The sequence below is a fragment of the Musa acuminata genome, chromosome BXJ2-4, assembly GCF_036884655.1.
Source record: "Musa acuminata AAA Group cultivar baxijiao chromosome BXJ2-4, Cavendish_Baxijiao_AAA, whole genome shotgun sequence".
NCBI lineage: Eukaryota > Viridiplantae > Streptophyta > Magnoliopsida > Zingiberales > Musaceae > Musa > Musa acuminata.
Window position 1 is genome coordinate 28,980,227 of NC_088341.1, and position 27,080 is coordinate 29,007,306.

At 36.1% G+C, this 27,080-nt stretch overlaps 3 protein-coding genes across 7 annotated transcripts in view; all 3 read right to left on the reverse strand.

Annotated features, from left to right (window-relative positions):
* Nucleotides 1-10,102, reverse strand: part of LOC135610211 (fatty acid amide hydrolase-like) — a 71,504-nt gene extending 61,402 nt beyond the window's left edge. Inside the window, exons 1-11 of one of the 4 annotated variants that reach the window (XR_010486070.1) lie at nucleotides 10,066-10,099; nucleotides 9,866-9,978; nucleotides 9,643-9,752; nucleotides 9,446-9,506; nucleotides 8,896-9,086; nucleotides 8,680-8,809; nucleotides 8,510-8,587; nucleotides 8,284-8,431; nucleotides 5,069-5,181; nucleotides 4,906-4,981; nucleotides 4,512-4,583 (exon numbers count right to left, since the gene is read on the reverse strand). Coding sequence is in view for 2 of the 4 variants with exons in the window: in XM_065104426.1 (XP_064960498.1) it covers nucleotides 4,512-4,583; nucleotides 4,906-4,981; nucleotides 5,069-5,181; nucleotides 8,284-8,431; nucleotides 8,510-8,587; nucleotides 8,680-8,809; nucleotides 8,896-9,086; nucleotides 9,446-9,506; nucleotides 9,643-9,752; nucleotides 9,866-9,947 (1,061 nt within the window). In the remaining 2 variants the exon portion in view is untranslated. Of the gene's footprint in view, nucleotides 1-4,511; nucleotides 4,584-4,905; nucleotides 4,982-5,068; nucleotides 5,182-8,283; nucleotides 8,432-8,509; nucleotides 8,588-8,679; nucleotides 8,810-8,895; nucleotides 9,087-9,445; nucleotides 9,507-9,642; nucleotides 9,753-9,865; nucleotides 9,979-10,065 lie in introns of all 4 variants that reach the window. The other 3 variants (XR_010486069.1, XM_065104426.1, XM_065104425.1) reach the window with 3 other exon arrangements.
* Nucleotides 10,103-12,840: 2,738 nt separating this feature from the next.
* Nucleotides 12,841-16,361, reverse strand: LOC135610212 (glutamyl-tRNA reductase 2-like). The gene is made up of 3 exons (XM_065104427.1): nucleotides 15,729-16,361; nucleotides 14,361-14,602; nucleotides 12,841-14,274 (listed from the first exon to the last, which is right to left on the reverse strand). The coding sequence occupies exons 1-3, from the start codon at nucleotides 15,994-15,996 to the stop codon at nucleotides 13,138-13,140; spliced, it is 1,647 nt and encodes a 548-aa protein (XP_064960499.1). The 5' UTR covers nucleotides 15,997-16,361; the 3' UTR covers nucleotides 12,841-13,137.
* Nucleotides 16,362-17,023: 662 nt separating this feature from the next.
* On the reverse strand, nucleotides 17,024-21,915 carry LOC103981923 (UDP-xylose transporter 1). 2 transcript variants are annotated; one of them, XM_009398690.3, is made up of 8 exons: nucleotides 21,708-21,915; nucleotides 20,112-20,255; nucleotides 19,646-19,830; nucleotides 19,445-19,512; nucleotides 18,998-19,130; nucleotides 18,694-18,855; nucleotides 17,616-17,888; nucleotides 17,024-17,288 (listed from the first exon to the last, which is right to left on the reverse strand). In XM_009398690.3, the coding sequence occupies exons 2-8, from the start codon at nucleotides 20,233-20,235 to the stop codon at nucleotides 17,178-17,180; spliced, it is 1,056 nt and encodes a 351-aa protein (XP_009396965.1). In that variant the 5' UTR covers nucleotides 20,236-20,255; nucleotides 21,708-21,915; the 3' UTR covers nucleotides 17,024-17,177. The 2 variants fall into 2 exon arrangements, with proteins under 2 accessions (XP_009396965.1, XP_009396964.1); XM_009398689.3 differs by having other exon boundaries at nucleotides 20,112-20,261.
* Between the last annotated feature and the right edge of the window lie 5,165 nt (nucleotides 21,916-27,080).

Genomic DNA, 27,080 nt, shown 5'->3' on the forward strand with positions numbered 1-27,080 from the left:
ATTTTACCATCATATATATGTTAAACACATAAAAATATTAAATATGTAATGTTAATCTAATATGAGTCAAATTATGATAAAATCATCATTTATTTACACTAATTATACGATTAATATAGCTAATTTTTCACTAATTACTTCTCTTTTTCACCACTATAAACATGACAAATACCCTAATAGGTATTAAAGACATTGAATTGATATAAAATCGAATAAATTTCTATTAAATCATCATTAAAATGACTAATCACAGCATTAAATAACTTTAATAAAACTTAATTAAACTTATTTTAATATCATAAATATTATTCAATATTTAATATGCTTGAAACACACTAATCATAATCTTAAATATCTTAATTACTCTCTAATTAAAGAAAACGAATACATACATCTTGATTAGAAAGTTCTTCCTCTTAATCTTCCCAAATTAGCCTCGATTAAATTCACAAATCATTGTTTTATAAAGTTTAGGAGAGAAAAAAAAAGTTTGAGAGAGAGTTTAAGAGAGTATAATGAAATAAGGGAGAGAAGAATGGCTTAAATAGAAGGAGAAAGGGCTCCAACGGTGAAATTGACCGTTGGAGCACTATAGCACTGCTACAGTGCGGTAACGGTCGATTTCAACCGTTACCGAGTGGTACCTAGCGGTAATGGTCGAAATCGACCGTTACAGAGTTGTGCCGAGTGGTAACGATCAAAATTTCGACCGTCACCGCCCGATATTACCCCGTATCGTCCGATACAGGTTTTTTTTAGCGTACCGCCCGGTAGCGGACCTCGACCGTTACCGAGTGGTACCGGGCGGTAACGGTCAAAATCAACCGTTACAGAGTTGTGTCGGGCGGTAACGATCGAAATTTCGACCGTTACCGCACGATATTACCCAGTATCGTCCAATACGAGGTTTTTTTTAGCGTACCGCCCGGTTGCGGGCGGTCCGCGTACCGGTAGCCTATCGGACCGGTACGGGCGGTACGATTCGGTATGGCAGACCTTGCTTGCAAGCACCTCGCTTCACTCGGCCTCTAGTATTGGCACCTTAGTGCCTAGTGCTTTTGAGTTTTGACTACACTAATTTTATATGAACTTTAAGAATTATCATTAGAGTACAATTTTTACAGAAGAACAAAGTCCTAGCATTCAGTGAAACCTAAAAATTGGTCGATCAAGGAATGATTTTGATTTTTGAAAATAATGGAACTACCCTTCTCTTTGGATCATTTTATTGGACTTCACATGGTGGAATTTCTGAAACATGCTTCAAACTATCAAAATTTAGAAGGGCCATTATTTAGTAACTAAAAGCCTATAAATCTTCTTTTAGCAAGGATCATGAAGTGATTGTACCAGATTTTGAGTATTAAACTAAAGTGACCTTGTTTTCTTTATAATTCTTTTTTTTTCTCTTTTGCTGCCCAGAATTATTTAGCTTTCGCTTGTAACTAGCAAATAGGGTATCATGAACTCATGACCATATAGATATTTGATTTGCCACCTGCATTCCCTGAAGTAATCTACTATGGCACAGAAAAAGCCATTAACTGATATAGAAAAGGATATACCTTAGATTGAAAGACTACTATTACCCACCTAATTTCTATGGGATCTTGGACACTAACAGTTCTTGCAGAAAAGGGTAAGCCACTCAAAAGTCAAAACCATAGCATTTTCAAAATCACATAATCTGGTATTGAGATAATGTTGGAACAATCATATGGCAATTCTTAAACTATAGATAAGGCATTATGTTTAGTAGAAATCCCTAAGTTTCTAGCATCATAGGTATTCAGAGACTCCTTTTTCTTACAAAATAAAAATAGGAACTTGTACCAAAAACAATTAATAAGATTGAAACTAGTGGTGCTATATGGAAAACCAAATAGAACCTACCTTTTAATGCTTTACTCCAAACCAAATGCTGCCTACTAGGTATACAGCACTATGCATTAGCCATCATGTTGTACAATTTCTGACCTCTAATCTAGGCCACAAAGATCCAACAACAGATCATTATCTGCTAACCACCAGGTGAAGATTCCAATGTACAATCCTTAAAAACTTTTTGGCTTGTCAAACTCAAACTACATTTGTTATATAAGTATTCCACACTTTGTAACTAAGCCCGTAGAGTTACTTACAGACTTACAGTTACATTTCATAAACGCCAACTAAGTGAATAACACCACTCATGCAAATACACTTTTTTTCAGCAATTAGTTTTGTAAGGTTTGCAGAATCATGGGCACGATTTATGCCATTCAATTTTGAATATCAAGAAATAACACTTTTTTTCTGCCCATATATATATGAAGACAACTAAAATTTTGATTACCTCATCATCCATTTCAAATTTAGGATGCAGAATAACACCACTTATCAACTTAAAATTTGGAGATCCATGATATCAGCATAGAACAAGTAGTTGATAAAAAACATCAAATTCTACTCAGGGAAATAGATGTCGATTAGGCTTAAGACTAGATTAAGCCACTATGGAAAAGAACTATCCAAGAGGTTCCAAAACAAGAGTATGAAGTTCTAGAAATTTTATAGTATATGTTAAATTGATGTAGTTCCTGAAGAAAGTCTTTATTAGAGTGGATGTGAATGATTTTTTGGGGAAGTGTCAGTGTGAATTCAATTGTACCCACTATAGAGATCCCATGTTATTGATGACAATATGTAGCTGTCTCATGGTTCCCAGTATTGCAAAAGACAACTCATGCAAATACAACTTGGTTCCCTTGACTTCTCCCTTTTCTCACATGCAAACAATGTCTTTTGTAACACATATTATGGTATCGACTAACTCCAACATGATAAGCACCTTTTATGTCCATCATCAATGATCACTCTGATTGTGGCTAATTTCGTGGCTGTATAGCCATTGGTTGGAATCAATCAGACTCAACTAAAATAAAACGATTTGGTTAGTTTTAAGTGATTTGATGACCTCGGAAGGAGAAAATGAAAAAAAGAACAGTAGAAAAGGAGAAAAAGAGTGAAGTTGAGGTGAATGAAAGGTGAAAAATCTACAGTTATAACTGTGAAAGTCTGAAAGATAGGAGATGCTGCTACTAACTGACTTAGTTTTCTTTGGCCACCATTATTATGATATTGATCATTGATCATCAGTGAAATAGAGAGAAACTGTTATTATGAGAAGAAAAGGAAGGACAAGAGCCCATAATTTTTAAGGAAATAAATGTTATAAGAAATTAATCTCAATTTTCATGGTAATTTCATCGATTTGTTTTTCATTTTATATTACCAAACACTCCTTCGACATGATTTTCTACTAATTGGAAACCGTCTTATTGCCAATTCCTTGTGGTCCATATGGCAAACATAAATAAGGTCAAATTTAGCAACCACGGCACCAGCCCCTTCTTGCTATGCAAGGTGATGTCTATTTCAGAAGCTTGCTTCACTAGATATATTGAATCTGAGGGGACTTCAGGGAGGCAAAACAGCTTTCAAGAGAGTATTCAAGGGAGTGTTGGCTCCCAGATGCAATTTTATACAGGAATCTGATGGCTCTTATAAGGGTTTTGATGTTCTTGCAGGTTTTGGATATGCAATCAGGAAGGCTGATGGTGACCTTTGGGTGATAAGAGGACCTTGTAGAGCAGCTAGACCTTCCATGACAGAGTGCATTTCACTGTTGGAAAGGCTGAGGAGAATCAAACAGAATAACTTAAGAAATGTTCTTGTGGAGATGGATGCAGAATCTGTCATAAATTTTGAGAAAGGAACTGGTCCGATTCCTTGGTTTTGTTCCAGATATCAGACATTTAGTGTAGTCAAATGTCGTAGATTTCACTTGCATACAGGGAGAGTTTAACCACGTGGTGCATAGTTTTGCTACTACATCTAAAACAAGTTGTAATTCCTCCAAAATTAGCACTGCTGGTACTGTGGTAGGTCATTTTGTAAGATCTCCTTAACTAAATTTTCAGGGACAAAAAAGGAAGGCATCCGTTGCCTTGCCGACAAAAAGTTCTCAAACCAACTTACTTTAGTCTCATATCCTTGCAATCCAGTCCAGAACTCCAACACTTCATGTGTTATGTTTTCTAAAAGGCAGGAAGTAAACTAAAGCACACAATTTATTTTCAACTATAAGATCAATTTAGTCTGTCTTTGCATTTTCCAGTCTAGTTGCCAAAAAATTGTGGTGTTGTCGCCTTGTCGGGCCAGATCCACCTAGGATCACAAATTCGATCTGAATGACATAAATAAAGAAACCCTAAGGTTCAAGTATGGATGCATATCTGATAACTATAAAATTTGGATCCGAAATCAGATTCATGCACATTATCCAGTAATATTGGGTCCATATCCAAAAATTAAAGATAACCAAAATTTTGATGCAGTTTTTGGGTTACCGGACTACATTGACACAATAGCTGCAAAACACAAGAAACAACATAGTTCTGAAGAAAAAGGAATGAAACTGTGCAGATAATTTCAAGTATATATCATATTCAGTGTGGGGAACTTCTTACACCAGCATAGCATCCTCAACTGTGGCAGCAAGAGGAGAAACAACTTCAACAGTTCCACAATCGCATAATGACCTATACAAAAGTCACAGATTCTAGTACACAATCTTTCACAAGGGTTGTTGGACTGATATGTGATAAATAGAATAACTTGGAGGCAACAATATATAAAAACATCTTAGTTAAATTTGATCTTCTGTTAGTAGAAAACATAAAATGTTTAGTAATCTAAGAATTTGACATTGGCACTTGGATTCGTAGCAGAAGGAAAGTACAATGATTTTTAACTAAGAACTTCAGCAGGAATAATATCTAGTTTCCAGTTCCATCCACAAAATCTTTAATGATGAAGTTATGATATTAAATAACTAGTTGGAGGGGTCCAAAAAAGTAATACCCTGTCATGTCTGTTCGTGCAAATGTTGTTTTCAGTCCCACAATGCCACAAAGTGAAGACGGAATTCTAACTGAACCTGCCTTCAGAAAGTAAATGAATCTGAATATGTGCGAGCATTCTGAAACATTAGTATCTAGCAACTCAAAGAATACATTCACACAACCTCCACCATCTGTCCCTACAGCTGCAGAACATATTCCAGATGCAACAAGTGCTGCAGGACCAGAGGAAGAACCACCTGTGTATCTTTCAAATGAATATGGATTTCTTGCCGTTCTATACAAAATAGAATATAAATTAGTATATTAACATAAGACTAAGAGAGAGACAGCAGAAAGGGAAAAATTGGATGACATACATATAAAATTTCTGAGGGACAAACCCACAACCACAACCACAACCACAATGACTGACACCAACTTATGGTGCATAAAATAAGGAATATTTGGGATTCAAGACAGAAAAGTATACTACAGTCACTAATCAGCTTAGTTATAAGATGTGTTAAGAATTTGAGTTCCTACCCACTATAAAATTTAGCAAAAACTTAAAAGAGTTCATAAACAGTAAGGATGACAAAAAACAATGGGTCATGCTGCTTAGAACTGACTTTGCCAATATTTTGGTGGTTAATTGTTCTACTACCAAGAGTCAATTTGAGATCATTTATGGTCATGTTCCATCTCATTATCTAATCCTTGTTACTCTACTTGAATCATCATTATCAAGCAAAAAAAGGAGAAGATTTTGTGATCACCATGGTGAAGATTCATGAAGAAGAAATTAGAAGCCAATAAGCAACTTTACAAAGAAAATGCCAACAAGCATCATCATATAAAGATCTTTAAAGAAGGAGATTTTGTATGGGTTATTCTTAAAAAGGAGTGTTTTCCAATCAAGAGCCTATAACAAACTTATAGAAAAGAAGAGTGATCCTTAATAAGTTCTCGAGAGAATCAATGGTAATGCTTACAAGTTAAAGTTTCCACCATGTCTTGATACTCAACCAAGGTTGTCAAATTCACTTTCCTACCTAGGATTATAAAGGGTTTCACACACTCGGATCATAGGATAGGATCGTAAGATCATGAGATCCTATGATTTATAAAAAATTAATCATAAGATACATATTACCTATACCAATTTATAAATAATTTTTCTAAGATTTAATAACAATAAGGCTCACATCTTAGAGTTTCCACACCTAAGAAAACCCCTCTATTCGTTTTTTAGGTGAAAAGCACTTCAACCGAAGGAAGCAATCTTTATTTGATGGAGAACCAAGAGGAAAATGTGCAATAGAGTTCTTAGATGGATCCTTAAAGATAAGAATTCCTGCCTTCAAGCCTTAGCCTAAGCAATTCGATTTTGTATTCTATTATTTTATAGATTAGATTTACTTTAGAATTTGATCTTAAAATCCAAGAAAGTAGGTAAAAGCAAAGTTCATAATTTCGTACCGTACCAGAGTTTCGACGATGCTCGATTTCTGCTCACGTGGGAGAAGAAATCGTTTCCTTCTCCCTGCGCGAAAAAAGAAAAGAAAGGCAACGTTGCTCGGTTTCCCCGTGCAAAAAAAAAAAAAGAGAGAGAGAGAGAAAGGCAATGTCGCTTGGTTTCCCCACACGAAAAAAAAGAAAAAAAGAGAAAGGGCGACGTCACTGGGTTTCTGCCTGCGTGGAGAGAAGAAACCATTTCCTTCTCCCCATGCGAAAAAAAAAGGCAACATCGCTCGATTTCTACCCGCGAGGGGAGAAGAAGCCGAGGGTTCCTTCTCCCCGCGCAAAAAAGTAAAAAAAAAAAAGCCTCGTTCCTTCTATCTGCATAGGGAGAAAAAATCGGTTCTCCCCGCAACATCACCAAGACGTCGCTAAGGCTTCTTCTCTCCCCGCGCGGATAAGAGAAGTCATTGAGGCCTCATCGCCTCAGACAAGGAGGTGACATCATCTGCAGCATCCAGCGAGGGAGGACGACGACTGATTGGGATCGTCGAGAGAGAGCGGCTCCAAATCTTTAGGTTTTCTCTTTTCTTCTCTCTCTTCTCTTTCTTCTCTCTCTGCTAATATAGTGATCAATTTAGGATGATAACGGAGCGAAAAGAGCCCCAATTGACGCTACCGCAAGGTAACAGGCAATTCGCATACCGTTCTGTTGACGGACTAGTACCGAGCGATATTATTCGAAATTAAAATTCTTTGGTAAAAGAACTCTAAAATAATGTGTTTTTTCTATTTTTTATCTGATTTCCAAATATCGATCCATACCAATGTACCGACACCAAGGACACTAATACAGATTGATACATACTAGTCCGACCTCAAATTGATATGGGGGTTTAATACAATATTGCAATCCTTACTTGCTACTCTATTTGAATCACCTATCAAGCAAAAAGGAGAAGATTTTGCAATAACCATGGGAAATATTCACAAAAAAGTAAAGAAATTAGTAAGCAGTAATCAAGCTTACAAAGAAAATTTCAACAAACATCATCATATCCTTGAAGGAAATCTTGTACGGGTTTTTCCAAAAGGGGCATTTCCCAACAAGAGCTTATAACAAACTTAAAAGAAGAAGATTGGTTCTTGTCGAGTTCTCAAGAGAATCAATGATCACATTCACAAAATAAAGCTTCCGCCTGGTATTCATTCTCACTCAAGATTCAACATTTGAGACTTATCAATTTAGCATGGTAACAATGGTGGCAACAAGAATTATGCAACCACCATGCCATCAATCCCGGCACATGCCAACATGTCTGTCAATTATGTATCCTCTATACTGCATGGAACAGCAGAAACCATTTGTTGGAATGTATATATGGACATGATTTTTACTCTATGGACAAATAAGTATTCTTCAATATGAAAGCATAAAAATTCAGTTCAGAGATAACAAAACAACAAAATGATCTCACTACTTTGAAATGCAAAGACAACACCAGGAACAAATCACATTATGCAAAAATTATATCCCCATTAATTGTCTTTCACTAAGCATAACAAATTCCCTTGTAATTACAATGTGATTTAAATTTATTAACAATGCCTACTCAAACAAGGGATTCTTAACCATATCAAAGAATTAAATCTAGATATAATTCCCTTTAAACCCAAAAGTAACATCCTTGATGACAAGCATTACAACTAGAATGCTCAGTAAATTCCTAAATTTTGGTTCCAAATGAACAAAAAATATTCAGGCTAAATTTCTGCAAAAGAAGCTGAATTTCCAGTTATGGGAGAACAATATCTGACACCAAACTTCTAAATACTAATATTGTGATATCAAACTGGCTCAGTACTGTGAATAAAGTCAATATAGTGTGATACATGAAGCCATCTTTGCCACAACCAATAGCATTAGAGCAATAAATACCCATAATTGGGATTGTTCCCAGTTGTTCCAAGCCCCAGCTCATGCATGTTCGCCTTTCCTACAAGTATCACACCACAACTTCGTAATCTAGAAACGCATACCGCATCTTGCTTGACAGTGCGAACCTCGTGAAACCATGTTGTAGCACCTGAATGTGAAGCATTCGACAAATAAATTCATCTCTAAAGATTTCATTAACAAATAAGTAAATGCTTGCCAATCTGACCTTTAGTTGGGTGTGGATAGCAGTCTATATCATCTTTAATGGCAATAAAGACACCATCTATGATGGATAAGGGATTTCCTGCATGGTCCACATTAAGTCTCTTCTAAGACCAGAGAATTCATGGGAGACAAGAGTTCAACACTCTAGGAAGATGTATGCATTAGTGTCACCTGCTCTAAATCTTTCTGTGGAATCTGCAGCTTGCTTCCTCACTTCATCTGCATTAAAAGAGATCAGAAGTGGCACAGGTGGCTTCTTGCCATTAAATTCATCCACAGCAGAAATGATGCGCTCCGCAACCTAGATTACATGCAAGTTGAGTCCATGATGGACTGTCCACCCGTCTAAATAAAACAGTAAAATTTCAAAATCTCTTAGCAACTTACAATTAATGGAGTTGTGATATCAGATCGATAAGCATGTGCATAATCACGAATTGTCCAATACAAAAAATTAGAAGGGCGGTCAGGATTCCAGTGGCGAGAGGGATCATATAATGGAAGGCACTCCATGGCTGCCTCAAGACGAGCAATAGGATGTCTGTCTTCATCCAAGACAACTACACCTGTCTCTGGGTCTGAAATTTATCACATTCAGAACTCAATCATTTATCTGGGCCAAGTCACATGGCTAATGAGGCAGATATCAAGCATAATTTGCCTATTACAGCCATTACTTGTGTAGTTTTCAGTCTATCGAACACGAAAAGGTACAGTAACTATACTAAGCATGTTGCTTTCCAGCAGCTCACTTGAATACTATGAAACCATAGGATAGGAACTAGAAAAATAACCTATTAATTGCATGATATGAGAGAAGAGTGTCAATCATTTTTTTAGCATGAATAAGCTTAGGAAAACGATGAGTCCTTTTTTATCATAAAGGAAAAGATAGGCACTTAGCAATAATTTCCATCTGAAAATTTTACAAGAGCACCTTGAGGTGGGAACTCAGGCCGAAACATTGGTCGCTCGGGAATCACAGTATTCCTCAACATCTGCGTAACAAAACGAGCAATGTCCAAATTAGTAATATCCCCCTTTTTTCTTTTCCCTTTTTATACTACAGAGATGAACGAAAAAGGTGCGAGAATCGTTGCATCAAAAAATTGGTGGATACAGAAAGATACGAACCTCGGTGACTCCGTTCTTGTGCTTCAAGAAAGACGTGATGAGAGAACCGATAAGCGGGGCTTCCATCAGCCAAGTGAAAAGCATAAATCCAAAGCCAGTCAAATGTGGAGCTGCGAGCCACCCAACAATAAAATCACAAGAAGATAAACAAACGATAGATCACATAATCACCATCGGGAGATCGACCGTGACGGTGGAAGAGATCGAGGAAACTATTTGAAACCTTGTATGTGTTGCGGCGTGTATTTGATGTTGGAGATATCGACCTCCGCCACCGGCAACATCACGCGCTTCTTCCGAGACATCTCCTGAAGCCCTTCTTCTTCCACCTCTTGACTGGCACTCGAGAACAGATTAAATGAGATGAGACAGGAGGCAGTTGAGAACAGATTAAATGAGATTAGGGAGGAGGCAGTTGAGAACCGATCAGATGGAGATGAAGATCCGACGGACGGATGCGGGTCGGAGGAGAGGCAAGACGAGGAACCGACGGATAGTAATTTTAACTTATATGTGCGACAAAAGGTTTTTTTAACGATAAAAGCTATGTATTAACTCAAAACACGATTACAGATAACAGTTTACTCATCCAAGCATAAAATAAAAGATTAGGATCCCGACCCTTCATAGACGTTCTAATAAAAATAATAAACCAGTGAGAACACTAATTGATTTCTTTAAAAATTTGAGTCACCCTCTACTTTATGAATAGATTGAGTAGAACAAAAATATCAGAGTGTACGAGTAAGAAGAAGACTTCCTTATTAATAGCTTCTACAATCCACTCGAAGTCTATCTCAATTATGAGACTATTTACAACTGGACAGTAGCCTTTCATCCCTCTTTCGATCGTCAAAAGTTAATTAGCCGTCCCAGTGGTTGGGATGCCACGGTCTGCAGTCAAATATTATTGTGGCTTTTGGCTGACTTGATCGTTGTGACAGCGTTGAGAATTGATGCAGCATTGGTTTGTCCACTTTGAATATTCAAACAACCCAAGATTTAAAAAAATATATTCCTCTATCCAAAATTTACGAAAGAGGACAAATATGCCCTTACCCATTATGGATTATAATATAATTTTGATGAATTGTATCTGATCTATTTTGTTTTAATTTAATCGATTTATTCTAAGAAAAACCTACATCAGTTTTTGTCTTATTCAATCCAGTTCTTCTTAACAGTCTTTCCACTTCTTTCATCGTGCACCTCTATCCTCTATCACAAAAAGTAATCACCCCTTTACACTTTCTTTTTTCTTTATTCTCTTCCCAGATCACTCCACCCCACTTATTTGCTCCTTCTCCTCTTTCCTCGTCTTGGAACATATCGGGTGACATACTTTGTATCGAACAAAATAATCTTGATCATTATCAATTTGTATCGAGGCCCAAAATTAATCGAGGCCCAAAATTAAATTAGTTCCGATGCTTAATTTGACCATTGAATCTATTTGAATGTCTATTTAACCTTAAACACTTTTTTAGCACTTTTAATTTGACCATTGGATCTCTCGATCTCATAAATTCTTTCTCTTATTTAATATCAACTAAAGAACAATTCAAAATATATTACAAATATACTCATCAATGTCCAAAAAAAATCACAATCCCTTCCTTATTTGAGTATTTTTAATCAAAAAATTAAAATTTATATTTAGTCTAATTAATATATCCTATTATATGTTTTTTCTATAGTCCCCAGCCCATTCTTTCTTTTTTTTCCTTCTTCTCCTTCTATATCCTCACCCCTTCTCCTTTCTTCTTTCTCCTCCTTTCTTTCTTTTCCTTCTTCTCCTTCTATATCCTCACCCCTTCTCCTTTCTTCTTTCTCCTCCTTTCTTTCTTGATTTCCCCTTCACTTATTATTTTTATTTATTCTTTCTTCTCATTCTTCTTATTAATTATCGCTCCATCTTTATTTTTTCCTTTTCCTCTTATGCCACCCTCCGCCTTTTTCCTTTGTCGACCCTTCAGCCATTCATTTTTCTTTCCCTCCTCTTCTACCATCATTCTTCACATATTTCTCTATAACTACATAATTCAATGTTGACAAAATGCTTTAGAGAGGCCTCAAGCATAGTAATTTAAAAAAAATTTATAAAGTCAACCATGAATTAAAAAATAATGGATGCATAATCTATGTTATATTTGCTTTATATGATGTAAGCTTGAACAAACTTTGTCTCGTTACACTAAAAAATAAACTCAAATCCACTTGACTGTAGAATCAACATTAAAATCATACCAAAATCAAGAAATAATAATTATATAATACCTCTAAAATGAAAAAAATTAATAGAATGGATGTTATTATTATATTACACTAATATTTGAAAAGTTTGAAGTCATTTGGAAAAATTATATCTTGTTACACTCAAAATAAACAAAAATACATTCAGAATTAACTTAAAATATGCCAAAATAAAAAACAATAATCATAAAATCCTCATAAAATGAAAAACATAATGGGATGAGAATTAGTATGACATTTGACTGGAAAGCTGCAAATGGTTTGGAGGAACTTCATATCATTAGACACCAAAGTGAACTAAAATATACTCGATTAGGAGATCAACCTAAAAATATGTGATGATTGAGAAATAATAATTCTTAAATACCCTTAAAATAGAAAAAAAAACACTAGAATGGATATTAGTATCATATTTCAATAATATCTAGGAAAGTTTCAAGTGGTTAGAATAACTTTGTCACTACACTTGAAAATAAACTACGATACATTAGACTACAAAATCAACTTAAATATATGTCAAAATAAAAATAATAATTCTAAAATCCTCCTAAATAAAAAAATATTGGAACAAGTGTCTGTGTCATATTTGACTAATAATATGAAAATTTTAGTTGGTTTAGAAAATCTAAATCTTGTTATATTTGAAAATGAACTAAAATACTTTTAATATTATAATTAACTTCAAAACATATCAAATTCGGGATTTTTGGACTATTTTTACCCAAATTTGGCCTCGTTAAGTTCCTACAAACCATGCAAAACTTTCACATTTATCATCAAATAGGATACTAACACCCATTCTAGCTATATATATATATATATATATATATATATATATATATATATATATATATATATATAAAAGTTAGCTTCCCAACTAGGACACATAAAACTTAGGACTTATCTACCTAATATATATGAATATGTTAGCGGGAAAATAATTAATGAATCAAGCAACCTAATATTCGATCAATTTTAGCAGTTGAAGCATGTAATATATGTACAACTAGTTGATGTGTCATGCACAATCAGTAACTACAAAGGCTGCCATCATATAAGAAACTACAGCAGTGGGACTGCCAAAGCATCGATCTGGCTTGTCTATGAGAAGGTTCTTCTCTTATTGATCGACTGGGCGAATGTGCTGAGATCATGAACGAAAAGATGTCAAAAATATGTAGAAACACAGAGGAGTCTCGAAGAAATGTATTGGGTTGCCCATCCAACAAGAAGTTAGGTGACTCAACCCTGAGTTTTTCCCAGCTTGGCTTTGATCTTCTGCTCCAAGATTGCTTTCTGATCAGTGTGTAGGTTAAACATCCTATTAAGTGCATGCATATTTTCAAGGGTCTCATCCAGAGTCCTGCTATCGTTGCCATCACATCTCAAATGCTGCAGTGGCCCATGGAGAAGCTTGTTAACTATACCGGTGCTGAGCTCGTCAATTGCCTTTCTCATTTTCTTCGTCAGAGCATCTTCACCAACTTTCTGCAAGCATTTCTCAAGCTCCGATGCCCTGATTCTATCAGCATACGACCTTAAGTTCTTGATGGTAGGGACAGTCTCCAAAGAATCCCTCCATGCTTCGAACCTCTTCAACTCTTGAGTGATTATTGTCTGAGCTTCCATTGCCTTCCTCAACCTGTCTTCTTTGTTAGCCTCGACAACCTCCTTAAGATCATCAACGTTGTAAACCCGTGCATGCTCATGACTTGCAACACAGGATCCCACATTCCGAGGGACTGATATATCGACGAAGAGCCTTACACCCCCCACATCCTCGCTCACAGTAGGAAGAACTTGGACATGTTCTTTCAAGAACAATGGTGTCTCAGATGCTGTGTTTGTGAACACGACATCAGCTTCAGCAGCACATGAGTGCATCTGGGAGAAAGGTCTGTAAATTATTTCAATATCTTTCAGCTCCTCACGAATGGCTTCTACTCTTTCCACGGACCTATTTACAACCACCACCTTTTTGCATCCTTTTGCAGCCAAATGTTTGATCACAAGCTTACCCATCTTGCCGGCCCCAATCACCAGCATTCGGGCAGATCCACAGTGGGGCTTTGGGAGCTTCATAAGAGCCAATTCAACAGCCGCGGAGCTTACGGAGACTGCACCAGATGCTATGTTGGTCTCACTACGAACCCGCTTTCCAGTTGTTATGGCGTCCTTAAACATCCTGTCGATGTTTTTCCCCAACCCTCCACTAACTTGACCAACTCTTACCACCTGTTTAACTTGTGCAAGGATCTGTCCTTCTCCCAGGACTAGAGAATCAAGCCCAGCTGATACCTCAAACAAATGCCTCGTGGCATCACCGTCGCGAAGCACGAAGAGATGTTGTCTAAGCTCTGAAACTGGAATACCACTGGTCTGTAAGGAACACCATACGGAAAGCGCTGTTTATGTTCCCATTTTTATGTCATATTAATTACAAGGCCAAAACATTAGCTACCTACCTTAGACATCCACTCCGTTACTTCTCTGATTCCACGATGCCAGGAAAGGGCAACCACATATATTTCCATTCTGTTGCAGGTACTGAGAACTGCAGCTTCTTCTATGTGATTCAAACCGCACAGATCTCCAACAGCACGGGGCCATTGTGCCTCTGGAACAGCAAGCTTTTCTCGCATCTCCACTGGAGCAGTGTGGACACTTAGGCCAATAACAGCTATGCTGCTCCTTTCCTTCATGTAACCTGAAAAAGAATGAGAATTCAGGAGAGTCGGAAGATACACCACTGTCTCCTCCAGTTGTGCTGGAGCAGAAAGTAGTGTTTCTAATTAGGAAGCCATGGAAGCATCCAGCACAAACGATGAGATTAAAAAAATAAATAAATCTCTAAAAATGTGCAGCTAGCTCTCTAATAAAACTTGTCATAAATTTGCTGCTCCTCCATACATCCTAATAGATCCAGAGAACAGAAATGAGACAAATTAATGTTGTGTAGACAGGACCTCAAGACTACCTCTAAGGCCGGAGACATCAGAGCTCGGTGGAACGCCAGTATATCTGGACAAAGAGATGGGGGTGTGATGATCCAAGGGATAAGACAAAGTTCATCCTGAAAGTTGCCTGAGGATTCACTTAGAGCATGGGGCATATTTGTTCTACATCAAGGCATACTGAAGCTAAATTACACTTATGTTGATGTACAAGCAAATACGAGTTCCAGGAAACAGTGAGTGAAGAGTCACGAAACCATAAAATTTTATGTTGCACATGATGACTCGACTGAATGACAAGCTTAAGAAGCAGAAGGGCATCAGTACTGCAAAAGACAGGCTAACTAGAATTCCAAGATCCCTCACTCAGCAAACTAGAATTCCTAATCACAATGATGAAATGAAATGCCACCCACGCATGAACCTATTAGGAAACTTCACATCAAGAAACAATATGGACATACTAATGCTTTACATTAATGAATATAAAAATTAGAAAGTATAGCTAAAATAACTCGTAGAAGCCTTCCAAAATGATGATGAATGAATAAACATTTCAGCATGGACAATCGACGCAACTTACGAAATAAATAAGCTAGTTAACTGACGAGTTCCCATAACAGTAAATGAATTCATGGACAAGCCTTTCTAATTAACATCATATGGATCCACAAGAGTAACATGGTCCTAGTTCTACGAGTAGTTGCCCAAGGCAACACCTTTGCCTTTAGAGAGTGATCAAATGTTTGACCGCTACTTAACAGTATCTGCAGGTAAATAAATCAATAAAATATGAAGAAAGTTGGTTTCTATTTGTCTTCTTTTTATTACTGCAAATCAGATTCCCTGGGTCAAAGCAAAGAGAAAAGATAAACTTACGGTCGGCAGAGATCTTGAACTGCTCGATGGCAGAGATGCTGGCTGCTGCCTTCTCTTTGATATCAACCTGAACCTCGCACCGCGGGCTCCTTCGGACAACGCCTCTCCGGCTCCCAACGAAGGCCACACCTCTCTGGCAAACCCTAAAGCTAAAAGCAGGAGACGCGGTGGACTTGGATGACCTGTTTGCACGGAAAGGCTCCGCCTTCGCCGCCGCCGCCGCCGCCGTACCTAGAAATGCTGTGGCGAGACTGTTCGCAGCTGCCATTGTAGAATAGAAGTGGATTGAGACCTCGCAAATGCAACTTCTTCTTCCTCTTTGAATAACTGAAATCTAAGCAGAACGTCAACTTTGTCGACCCTTCTTTCTTAAATATCCCTTTGCGGAGGGCGAACACTACAGATTTGTTCAAAAACTAGAGGAGGGAGGAGATAGATAGATACTAGAGGAGAGAGGTAAAATGAAAGTGTTGGCTGGGCGAGTGGGGACCCGGAGAGACGAGCGTGTGGTGTGCTTGGGTCGAACCGCCGTGCTTGTGGCGGAGGAGGGAGACGCGTGTGGCGCTTGGATTGACGGTGATTTGGTTGTGGCGGGGAGGGGAGGAGGAGATGGGGGATATCGGAGATTTGGGGCTTCTGATTGGTTGCCCCCGGCACGCTTTATCCCTCCGTTCCCCTCGCTTCCACTGCCTCTGTTTGTTCTTTCGGGATTCCACCGATTCTCTGATTGGACGTGTGTCAAATAGATAGATATTTAAAATATTATTACCCTGCAGCCCGTTTGATATTATATATGAAAAGAATATCAACTTAGATGAGAAGCCATTAATAACGGTTGTGCCCTGAGCTAAAGATTTTTTTTTTAAATTCATATATATATATATATATATATATATATATATATATATATATATATATATATATATATATATATATATATATATATATATATATATTAAATACTCTTTAAAAAATAATAATTTATTTATAAAAATTATTTTTAAAATAAAAAGAGTCATAATCTTGGAAGATTATTTTGATGAGTGGCCCTCTCAATTTATCTCTATCCAAGTACTTTGTTCTTTGGATTTGCATAATCATTCTTTAATTATATCAATTATAATGGTGCATAAGAAAAGTGAAGGGCATAGTATTTTATGTGCAGATCTATCAAAACTTCATGATATTCGAGATATTCATTTAATAATATTATCAAAAAATATATGATACTATACTTGATTTATAATAATTTATATTTCAATCCCAATTAAAAAAAATTACATAACAGCATAATGTAACAAAATCACTTTTATTTTATAATATATGGGCAATAACAAGAGAGATTTATACTTTCTCTAAATGAATCAACTATAATGCTCAGCTCAATCGCCTTTTACAGTAGAACAATATAAGCCTATTCTTCTTGTTAATCGCTTTGGATGACTTGTGCTACTCGGAGTCCTTGGCAGCTGTAGGTACTCCATTCACTTTCTTGCTCTCGTTGCCATCCTTGTCATTGGTTCTGGTTGTCAAGAGTGGCGTCGTCTCCTTGTGTGTCATCTGCCAAAACAAAGTGCAGAAGATGTCAAAGTGCATAAGAGAAAGAGCTCAACGTTCATTTTTGTACCATTATGGCTCATATGACTTATTTTCATCATTTATCCGAGTGTGATGCATATAAAAGAGCAAAATAATAGAGCATCGTGTATAATGTCTTGGCATATTCTAACTAAGAACCAAATGCTGTTTAGAGATTTTCCAGAAAGACTGGGTGAAGAATCATAAAGTTCGTACCAAAAATATTTGTTAGAGGAATTATAAGCTTAAATCACAAAAGAATAAGATTATGTTAACAAGGTCAGCATAGAGAATTCAAGTCAAACAAACCTGGGAAATGGGCAAAACGTCATTTGCTGATTTTTTCTTGCTCTCTTTCACAGAAAAGTATGAATAAAGACCCATTCCAAACATGGCAACCAGGATTCCCATAATGTTCCTGGAAGTGAAAGGGTCATGCAATATAATGTAGCCAAATGAAAGAACAAGGCATGTCTTGAGGTGGCCAAGAACTTGATATGTCACCGGTGATGTTGTCCCAATAACCAGAAATGTGCTGAAGTTCACGGACACCGCGATCAAACAGGATAGGATGATAAATCCCTATTTAAGCACATGTTCACATCCATATCAGAACAAGATCCAACCCAAAGTCCCTACTAAAGTACATGCTCACATTCATGTCAAACATTAGTAAAAAAATATGGGGAAACATTTTTGAAGTATTAGAAACAGAATGGTGGGGGATAATTAATTTATTTCTACTTCTTTATTAGTTCTAGTTGATCATTTGGAGCATACCAAAAGGAAAGGAGATGTAATGAAGTGTTAAGACACAAAATTTAGTTAGAAAAGTTTGAGTATATATCATCTAACCACACATTTAATCTCGTTACCAGTGTTGGACTATCTTTATCTTGAATATTTTTCTAATAGATTTTTATTGATTACATGACTGAATGAAACATGTATGTTTAGTAATGCGAGAGTCCTATATATGAAGCAAGAGAAAGAATACAAAATTATGTGATGTCCAAGTTAACACGTAAGAAAATTACCAAGTATGGAATAGCATTAATCCAATGTTCTTTTGTTAAGTGTGAACAACATTATTTTCCTACATATGTTACACCTATCTAGACAGGTTCAAATTAGATCACTGTTAACTTGCTAAGCTAACTTATGATGCACACTATTCTCAATGTGGACATTATGCTTGGATAAAGTATAGTCTCTAGTTTCAAGTTGTCAATTAGCCTCGCTAGTAAAGGCTTTAAACTATTTATTATAAGATCTTAGGCTCGAATCCTGCTTTCATCTTTTATTTTTCCAAAAAAAATTATATAATATATATATATATATATATATATATATATATATATATTTAAGAATGTGGTGGAGAATATACCAGAACCAGAAGGGAGTAGCTATAGGCAAACACACTTCGCTTGGTGAGCAACTGGTCCACAAATGGGCCGGCAACAAATAGTATAGCCGCCTGATACGGTGATGACTGGTATAGAAGCTGTGTAGACGAAACTTTCAACCTCCTCTGAATTGTGTTCGTCATCTACCATTCAAATTTATGGTCAAGGAAACATTGTCTTCAACCTGATCGATCCGGACACCAAAAGTAAGCATTGGTCTACTTGTTGTAGCTGAGTGAGCAAGCGGATCGAGCAGCTAAATATCAGATCTAAAACCAAGGATACAATTTGGCCAACGCATGTAGTAGCAATAGCAAGACCAGAGAGAATGGAGCCAAGAAGATTTAGCTTGAGATCCGTAACAGATGCAATGCCAACTCCAATGAGCAACACAAGCAGAGAGAGCTTGATACCCTTGCTGCAAATAAGCCCTTGTTAGTTTTCCATTAAGAGCATGAATTTGTGACTAATTAACACCCATATTTAATTTCAAGATATCTTGGATTATACCAACTGATCCTCAAGTCAGACCTATTCACCTGTCATTTTATTGCTACATTCGGATCTAGCTTTATTTACGGTTTGGTTCTGAGTTGAGTTACTTAGGATGGGGTTATAATATTTGTAATATGTTATCTTGAGGATGAGTCTACCCTACTGGTTGGAAACGTAGCAAGTGTTATAATGTCAAAGCACAATAGTGCATTTATAGTATTTTTCCTGTGATTGAACCTGAAATTTTTCTTCAGGAAGACGGTCTCCAGCAGCACCGTGAAAGGTATGATGGCAAGCTTCGTCATCTGCCATGTCAGTAATAGGAATGTGTGAATATAGTTAAATGGATTTAGATATTAAATATAACTAGAAGAAAAAATCATATATAATCTTCTGAATGATAAAAGCAATATTAGGGATGTAAAACAAATTACTAGCCTGATAGAATCCAATGGAGTTGAAACCAAGGCTAAGGTTGAGGAAGCCAATGGACGTGCCATTGAGAAGCCCAAAGAGGACAACGGTCCTTGCGTCGATAGATTTTGGGTCGAAGAAGTGGAAACGCTGCGCCACATGCAGCGTGCAGAAGGTCATCATTAGATGCCAGCTTGTCAGGGTCGAGGCTGCTCGTAATTCAAAATCCACACTAATTGAGACTTAAATTTGCTTTGATAACTAACGAATACTATCGTTCAGAATTTATTTTGCCCCCATCTGCATTCATCTCTAGCTTACTGTTCACATGAACAATATGCTTGTTGAGTGGTGTAGTGAATTTATTTTATTTCCCACAACTTCCATAGTTTGATGCAAAAGAACCAGTTTCTCTAACTATGTCAGGCTTTTCAGACCCTAGAGAGAGAGAGAAGAGGATGCAAAGTGGGAAACGAAACGAAGGACAAACCAAAAGGGAAGCCAAGCGAGCTGATGAGAGCTTTGTTGCATATGACGATTGAAACGGAAGATGCAACAGAGAGAGCCAGCGACCCGATCACGCCAAGCTGAAAGCCGGTAGTACCCTCCGACATTCCTACTGCTGATGCTTTTCCTGTTTCTGAAAGGAGGAGATTTAGCCATTGAAATCAGAATAACATGGTTCAGTAAACGCTGCTCTGTTCATGCATTTTATCATGCTTTTCTATCAGTATATACATTACACTAAAACCAAGTCAGGTCAGTTGCAGAAAGAGACATGATGGGAGACAGTTGCATGCTCAAATATACCATGAAAAGTATTGTAGGATTCACAACATCATTTTGTTTATAATCCCAACGTATATAGGATTTGATTAATCGGAAATAATTGCTGCTAATGAACTGCAAATTTAAGGACTGATGAGGATGTTTATACTCCCAACAACTGAGTGATGTTAAATACATAGGAAATTTAAATGGTCACGCGGTCAGAACAGAACTTGCTGGGAAGATCACAAGGGACGTTGGAGTTCGAAGTATGGATGGACCATTAATTAAGGCCTGTTTGACCTCCGATGGCTTGGAACTACAGCCGCAATCTCCGACCGAAATAGTCTTACTATGACATCTTTGGAATACAAAGGGCAGACTTGCATGACTGATAGACCAAATATTTCCTATGAACCGTTGTATTTTTTTAACACAACTATGCGAAACAAGTTCTTAGTAACCACCCCAATCATAATCATTACGGCGATCATCACTGATCCTATTTTCTTCGGACAAAAAATTATAATTTGTTTCCAATACGCAATTACATGTAGTCTTTTATCTATTTCATTAAAGACAATCAATAGTTTTGGTCAATGAAAATACTATATATCTGTGTGATGTTGGTTGTTCCAATTTCTATTAGAATGAAAAACATACAGTTGAAATAGATATTTTTAGGACACTACAACATATTTTTAGGACTAGCGAACGTGTTTCCCATCTCGATTTCCTTACAATATTCGACGGGCACAGAAAGTAAACGATGCCAAGCAAGCCTTAGCATGGTAAGCCACTTGTTCCTGAGCATCACCAATAAAAAAAAAGAGAAAATGTCGCTCGTTCAATTCGATGGGCATCTTATGGTATAATAATAGTAATATTTTCCAAACCCATGTCCCATCGAGGGATCCACTAACCGACCGCTAATCACACAGACAGCTTGATCGTGTTATACTATATTTGTCTTTATCGAAACAGAGGAGCTCCACCAGATGCATTAACTGCCCCATTTCTACGCCGTACCCTCATCTTCGTCTACATGACTTAGACACAACAACGCAGGGAACAAACTGCCCCACAGTCCATCGACGGGAGGGAGTTTGATTGTTAGCATAAATTTCAGTAATCACGAAACCAAAAAATTGACCATCTAAAAATCCCTGCTATTATGTGCTATTTCTTCTATTGAGTAAGAATAGCAAAATAGCATATCATGATGTATATACATATATATACGAAGGTAAAATCCCTCCGTAAGGCCAAAAAGTTTGAATCATCCATCACCGAAATGACGAGCGGAAAGAAGGCGTACCTTGTAACAAACGACAGGTGGTAAGCCTCTCTCCGTTTACGATCTCGCCACTAGCGTCCACCCCTCCTGATGGCTGCCGCGCGATCCGATTCTAGGAACTGAGTAAATTGATCGATCGATGGATGGCGTGAAGAAAGATCGCAACTCTGATCCTAACTGTAATGGAGAAAGAGAGGAGGCAGACGACTCTCTCTCTCTCTCTCTCTCTCTCTATGGATCTCTCTCTCGCTTATTGAAATGGAGAGAGGGAGGAGCTTGGGGGTTATATTTTACGTCTTTGACGCCATTAAGTCGCCGTTAGTCAGTTCGCCGATAGTGCGAGGGAGTTGACGGCGACGGCAAGCAACAACAGCTCACGCGGTCGTTATGGTATTCTTTAACGCCTAAAGTGACACTTGTATCCCCTTGGGCCTCCGATCACTATTAATCTACTACCCTTTGTGACAAAATCAGAGCCACAAGGATCGAGGAGGAAGTCAAAGAGGGATCAATCGAGTCAACAGAGAGAGTGGAATTCGAGCTCGAGATCACGGAAACACTCGATCTTCGAATCCGGAGGAGCAACACGAATTGATTGTTGGGTGTATCTGATGGATTCGGGTGAGGATTGCTATTCCCTCACCACAATTCTGGCGTGATTGATTGATGTACATGATGTTCATAAACACGCCTCTCACAGCTTTTTTACTGCAAAAACTTGCCACACCACTTAGTTCCTATCCAACATGTAAATGACATTAATCTTTAAAGACCAACGAATTTTTTGTTACTATTTAGATAGATAATTCAGCTAGCCACTTTATTCGTTCCTGTTCCTCGGATGAGAGTAGTTTCATGTAGGCGATCTTTACTCTTTCAGAGTAAGGACGAAGGACCACTCGTAGCACCAAACATCAGCTCGCAATTAAGAAGTGGTTTACGTCTGCCGGTAGCTTAGTGTGGATTTGCTGGGAATGCAAGCAAAGGCCATGATGGGTCTTCCACAGCCGAAGCGAATAATTTATTTGGTGAATCTTAGATCTTACTCGAAAGCGAACACCCAACGTAAGGATCTCTTTTCTGGTTCATTATTCCTTAGAAATCAAGGAGAATCCTGAGAGCATCTCAAGTCTTTGTATGTCCCTTCTTGTGGCTGCTGGAGATCAACTAAAGTCAGACAACCACTGTCCCCTTGAGATTCTTGAAACCCATATACAAGTCGTTTAGGCAAGTACGACCGAATCGCCCTGAAAACTGTCCGTCACGGTAGTCTTTTACGGTTCCAAAGACCGATCGGCCGGCGGCGTGATACAGGCTGGAGATGTTATCAATGTATTATTATCTATCTTTTTCAACTTTAATTAACATGAACATAAATGAAAATTCAATCCAATGTGCAATATTCATTCTCTCTGATTCCATAAATGAGCCATGACCAATGAATGATCCAGTTGGTCATTACAAAATTTCTTTCTATAATTAAACTGCTCTAACATCACAACGGGCCTACAAGAAATATATCTTCCCAGAAATTTCTCCATGCGAATGAACCAACTTGAATAACGTTTGATCATTCCATAAAGGTGAAAGATGCCAAATCAGAAAAGGTTTAAACTTTGATGAAAGATGATATATATATATTTTCATTTAAATCACACCAGATGAGGATGGCGTTATATCCTTTTTCATGTTTGGTAATTATAATAGTCAATTGTAGTTACTTTATAATTAGCATAAACTTCAAATCTTTTACCTAATATTATTAACCATGAAGATTACCTTCACACCTTCCATCTATTCTTCTTCTAATCAATGTTCTGTCGCCTCTCAGCAACTATGTTTTTCCATGCGCATAGCAATATTTTCTTTCCCCTTTTCCACTCGAGATTAAAGATCATTCTCGTACTCCAGAGTAAATTTTTTTTATTCCTCATTTTAAGAAGGCTAAAGGATACTGATTTGTACTTTTTCTAATTATATGAATTCAAAAGAAATTCATACTCTAATAAATTATCTTAAGACATTCGAGATTTAGTAATTTCTTAAGAAAAGGTCTCATATTTTGTGTGTTTTTTCACATTATACATCTTATTTAGATAAAATTTCAAAAAGATGATACCATCTTTTTCAGATTATACCATTTTCTATAAAGCCAGTATATATATATATATATATATATATATATATATATATATATATATATATATATATATATATATATATATATATATATATATATATATATATATATATATATATATATATATATGCTTTGACTTTTGAGAAAGATAAGTGTTTTTAGACTTTGAATTCGGAGAAATCATGATAAACACACTAATTTTTTATTTTTTAAATAAATCAAGAATACTCATTTCATACTAATTTTGAGATGATTTATAATATATTTATCATATTAATTAGACATTTATCAATTCCAGATTTAGAAATCTAGAATTGATTTACAAGGAAGTTGAAGTATGCTCAATTCTCTCCTACAAACGTCCTGATGGGTGCTCAAACAAGATTGGAAGAAAGTTTTTAACATGGGAGAATATGAAAAAGGAAAATTAAAAGAAGAAATATCTTCCTAACATCCATCTACAAGGAAGATGCTTTTCTCGAGTTCCATAACTTCAAACAAAATGATCTTTTATAATTTAATATTCTTATGATAAAATGTGATCTTAGTGAACCAAAGAAGCAAATTATAGTAAGATATCTTGAGGGTGATAAGGCTCAAGATTGGTAATGTCCAACTACAACCTTATTAGAGTTATAATGATGTTTGCAAACTTACTTTTAAGGTTGACGAAAACAAAAAAAAAGGCTCCAGGGAGTGGATTTCGATCTACAGCTCCTGATGACATATCCACTCGAGAAAATGTCTACTTCTAAGTTTAGCCTAACTATCAAATCTACAGTAAAAGTGATCTCAAAGGGTGATGGCGGGGCTAATTCCAAGCTACCCTCAAACTCTTTTGGTGGGAGTTTTCATCAATGTTTCAAGTGTCACAACTATGGACATATTGCTTCATAATGTCTTAATCACAAAATTATCATTCTAATTGAGGAAGTGGGTGGTGATACAATCGAATGGATGAGGAGGCTCATACTAATCCAGATACTGTAACAGAAGATAAAGAAATTGCATATGCAAATGGACAATCTCTTATGATTCAAAGAAAATTAAATATTATTTAGGAAGAAATAGAAGGAAAGTTTGATGTGTGATAATTGATTATGGTAGCTTCAAAAATATGGTGTCTACCGAGATAGTGAACCAATCAAAGTTAAAGATGGAAAAGCATCCTCCACCTTATAATCTTTTATGGCTATAAAAAGATAATGGAATCAAGGTAAATAAATATTATTTTATTTTATTTTCAATTGGAATCGACTATAAAGTATAGTGTAATATTATTTGCACGGATGCTTGTCACATACTTCTTAGGTGTTCTTGGTAGTATGATAGCAAAACATTTCATAGTGACCTTAAAAATAACTATTCTTTCATCAAAAGATGATGTTAAGATTATTTTAGGATATTTTAAACTAAATTTATTTTAAAACCTTAAAGGAGGAAAATAATTTTCTTTCTCTTTGTAGACTCGAAAGGGAGCTTGAGATAAACAATGAAGCATATGCACCTATTGTTTCAGAGAAGAATGAGAATAGTGGAGATCCCCTCTCATAATTTTCATGATGTTATCTCCGAGGAGATTCCATGTGGTCTTCCACCTATGAAAGATATTAAATATAATATTAATATTATATGTAATACTATTTTATCAAATAAAATAACTTATACAATAAGTATGAAACGAAGAGATACAAAGACAAGTGGGTAAACTTTTGGCTAAGGGTTTGATAAAAAGAAAGTTTCAACCCATATGATGTGCTAGCTTTTCTTATTCCAAAGAAAGATGGATCATAGTGAATGTTTAAGGATAGTAGAGCTATAAATAAGATTAATATTATCACCTTCCTATTCTGCATTTAGATGATCTTCTTGACTTCATAAGGTAATTATATTTTCTAAGATTGATCTTTATAATGGCTATCATCAAATCTGTATGTGACCTGAAGATGAATGAAAATTAGCATTCAAAATATTAGATTATCTTTGTGAATGGATGATAATGTTATTTGTTCTCTCTAATGCTCTTAGTACATTTATGTGCCTCATGAATTATATTTTCTTTTCGAAAAATTTATTGATGTATACTTTGCTGATATTTTCACCTATAGCAATAACGAGAAGCCATATCTATAGCATCTTTGTAAGGTTTCTAATACTTTTTTAGAACAAAAGTTATATGCTAACTTAAGAAATATATATTTTTTCATTGATAGTCTCATTTTTTTAGCCAATTATAAATCTAGAGATGGAATCTATATAGATCCTAGCAAAGTGGAAGTTATCTTGTATTAGGGTACACCAAGGGCATTATATGATATCTGAAGTTTTTATGGTCTTGACTCTTTTTATAATCAATTTATAAAAGTATTTGATTCTATTATGATTTTGATTGTTTTAAATTGACAAATTGGCCCGGAAGAGCTTTGAGATTCTAAAAAGCAAGGTAACGAAAGCTCCTATCCTAATATTCCCACCTTTTGACAAAGTTCTTAAGTTGAATGTGATGTTTGCAATATAAGCAAGGAGGTAACCTAATTGCTTTTCTTAGTGAAAAGTTGAATGAATCTTATAAGAATTACTCTACTTATACTAAGGAATTATAGAAATCAAGCTTTAAATTATTGGAATCATTACCTACTACCAAAACTATTTGTGTTTTACTACCTTTACTCTATTTATGAAACTTTGAAATATCTCAATAATCAACAAAAACTCAATAGATGACATACTAGATGGGTTGAGTTTTTGCAAGTCTATAATTTTACTATTAATCATAAGTTTGATGTTGAAAATATTATTGTTGATGCTTTAAGCAAAAAATACTCCTTACTTATTCAATTAAAAGGAAAAATTATGGGGTTTGAAATTCTAAAAGAGTTATTTCAAGGATATTTCAAAAAAGTGTGAAAGTGGCCATCATAATTAGTTCCTACTTGATGATGGTTATCTTTTTAAAGCTAATTATTTTTTTTATTTCTCAATTTCTTTAGGAGAATCTATCATTATGGAAGCTCATGCACTTCATTTGCCAAACTTAACACATGCAAAAAAAAAAAAATTATTAGCAAAAAATGAACAAAGATGTGAGGTGGTAAAATCTGTTATATTATAAAAAGTCATGACCACAATACAGATTTATACAATCCACTACCTATTGCTAATGCTCCTTGGAAGGATATTAGTCTAGATTTTGATGTAGGTTTGCTTAGAACCCAACCCAGAGAAATAAAGATTATTTATGGTTGTGGTGGAAC

Coding starts and splice junctions, on each gene's coding strand:
- LOC135610212 (XM_065104427.1), bottom strand. CDS start 15,996: ATGGCAGCTGCGAACAGTCTCGCCACAGCATTTCTAGGTACGGCGGCG. Junction 14,603..15,728: donor GTTCAAGATCTCTGCCGACC/GTAAGTTTATCT, acceptor ATTCTTTTTCAG/GTTACATGAAGGAAAGGAGC. Junction 14,275..14,360: donor TAACGGAGTGGATGTCTAAG/GTAGGTAGCTAA, acceptor TGTTCCTTACAG/ACCAGTGGTATTCCAGTTTC.
- LOC103981923 (XM_009398690.3), bottom strand. CDS start 20,235: ATGTCGGAGGGTACTACCGGCTTTCAGCTTGGCGTGATCGGGTCGCTG. Junction 19,513..19,645: donor ACTCCATTGGATTCTATCAG/GCTAGTAATTTG, acceptor CTGACATGGCAG/ATGACGAAGCTTGCCATCAT. Junction 17,289..17,615: donor ACGTTTTGCCCATTTCCCAG/GTTTGTTTGACT, acceptor TTGTTTTGGCAG/ATGACACACAAGGAGACGAC.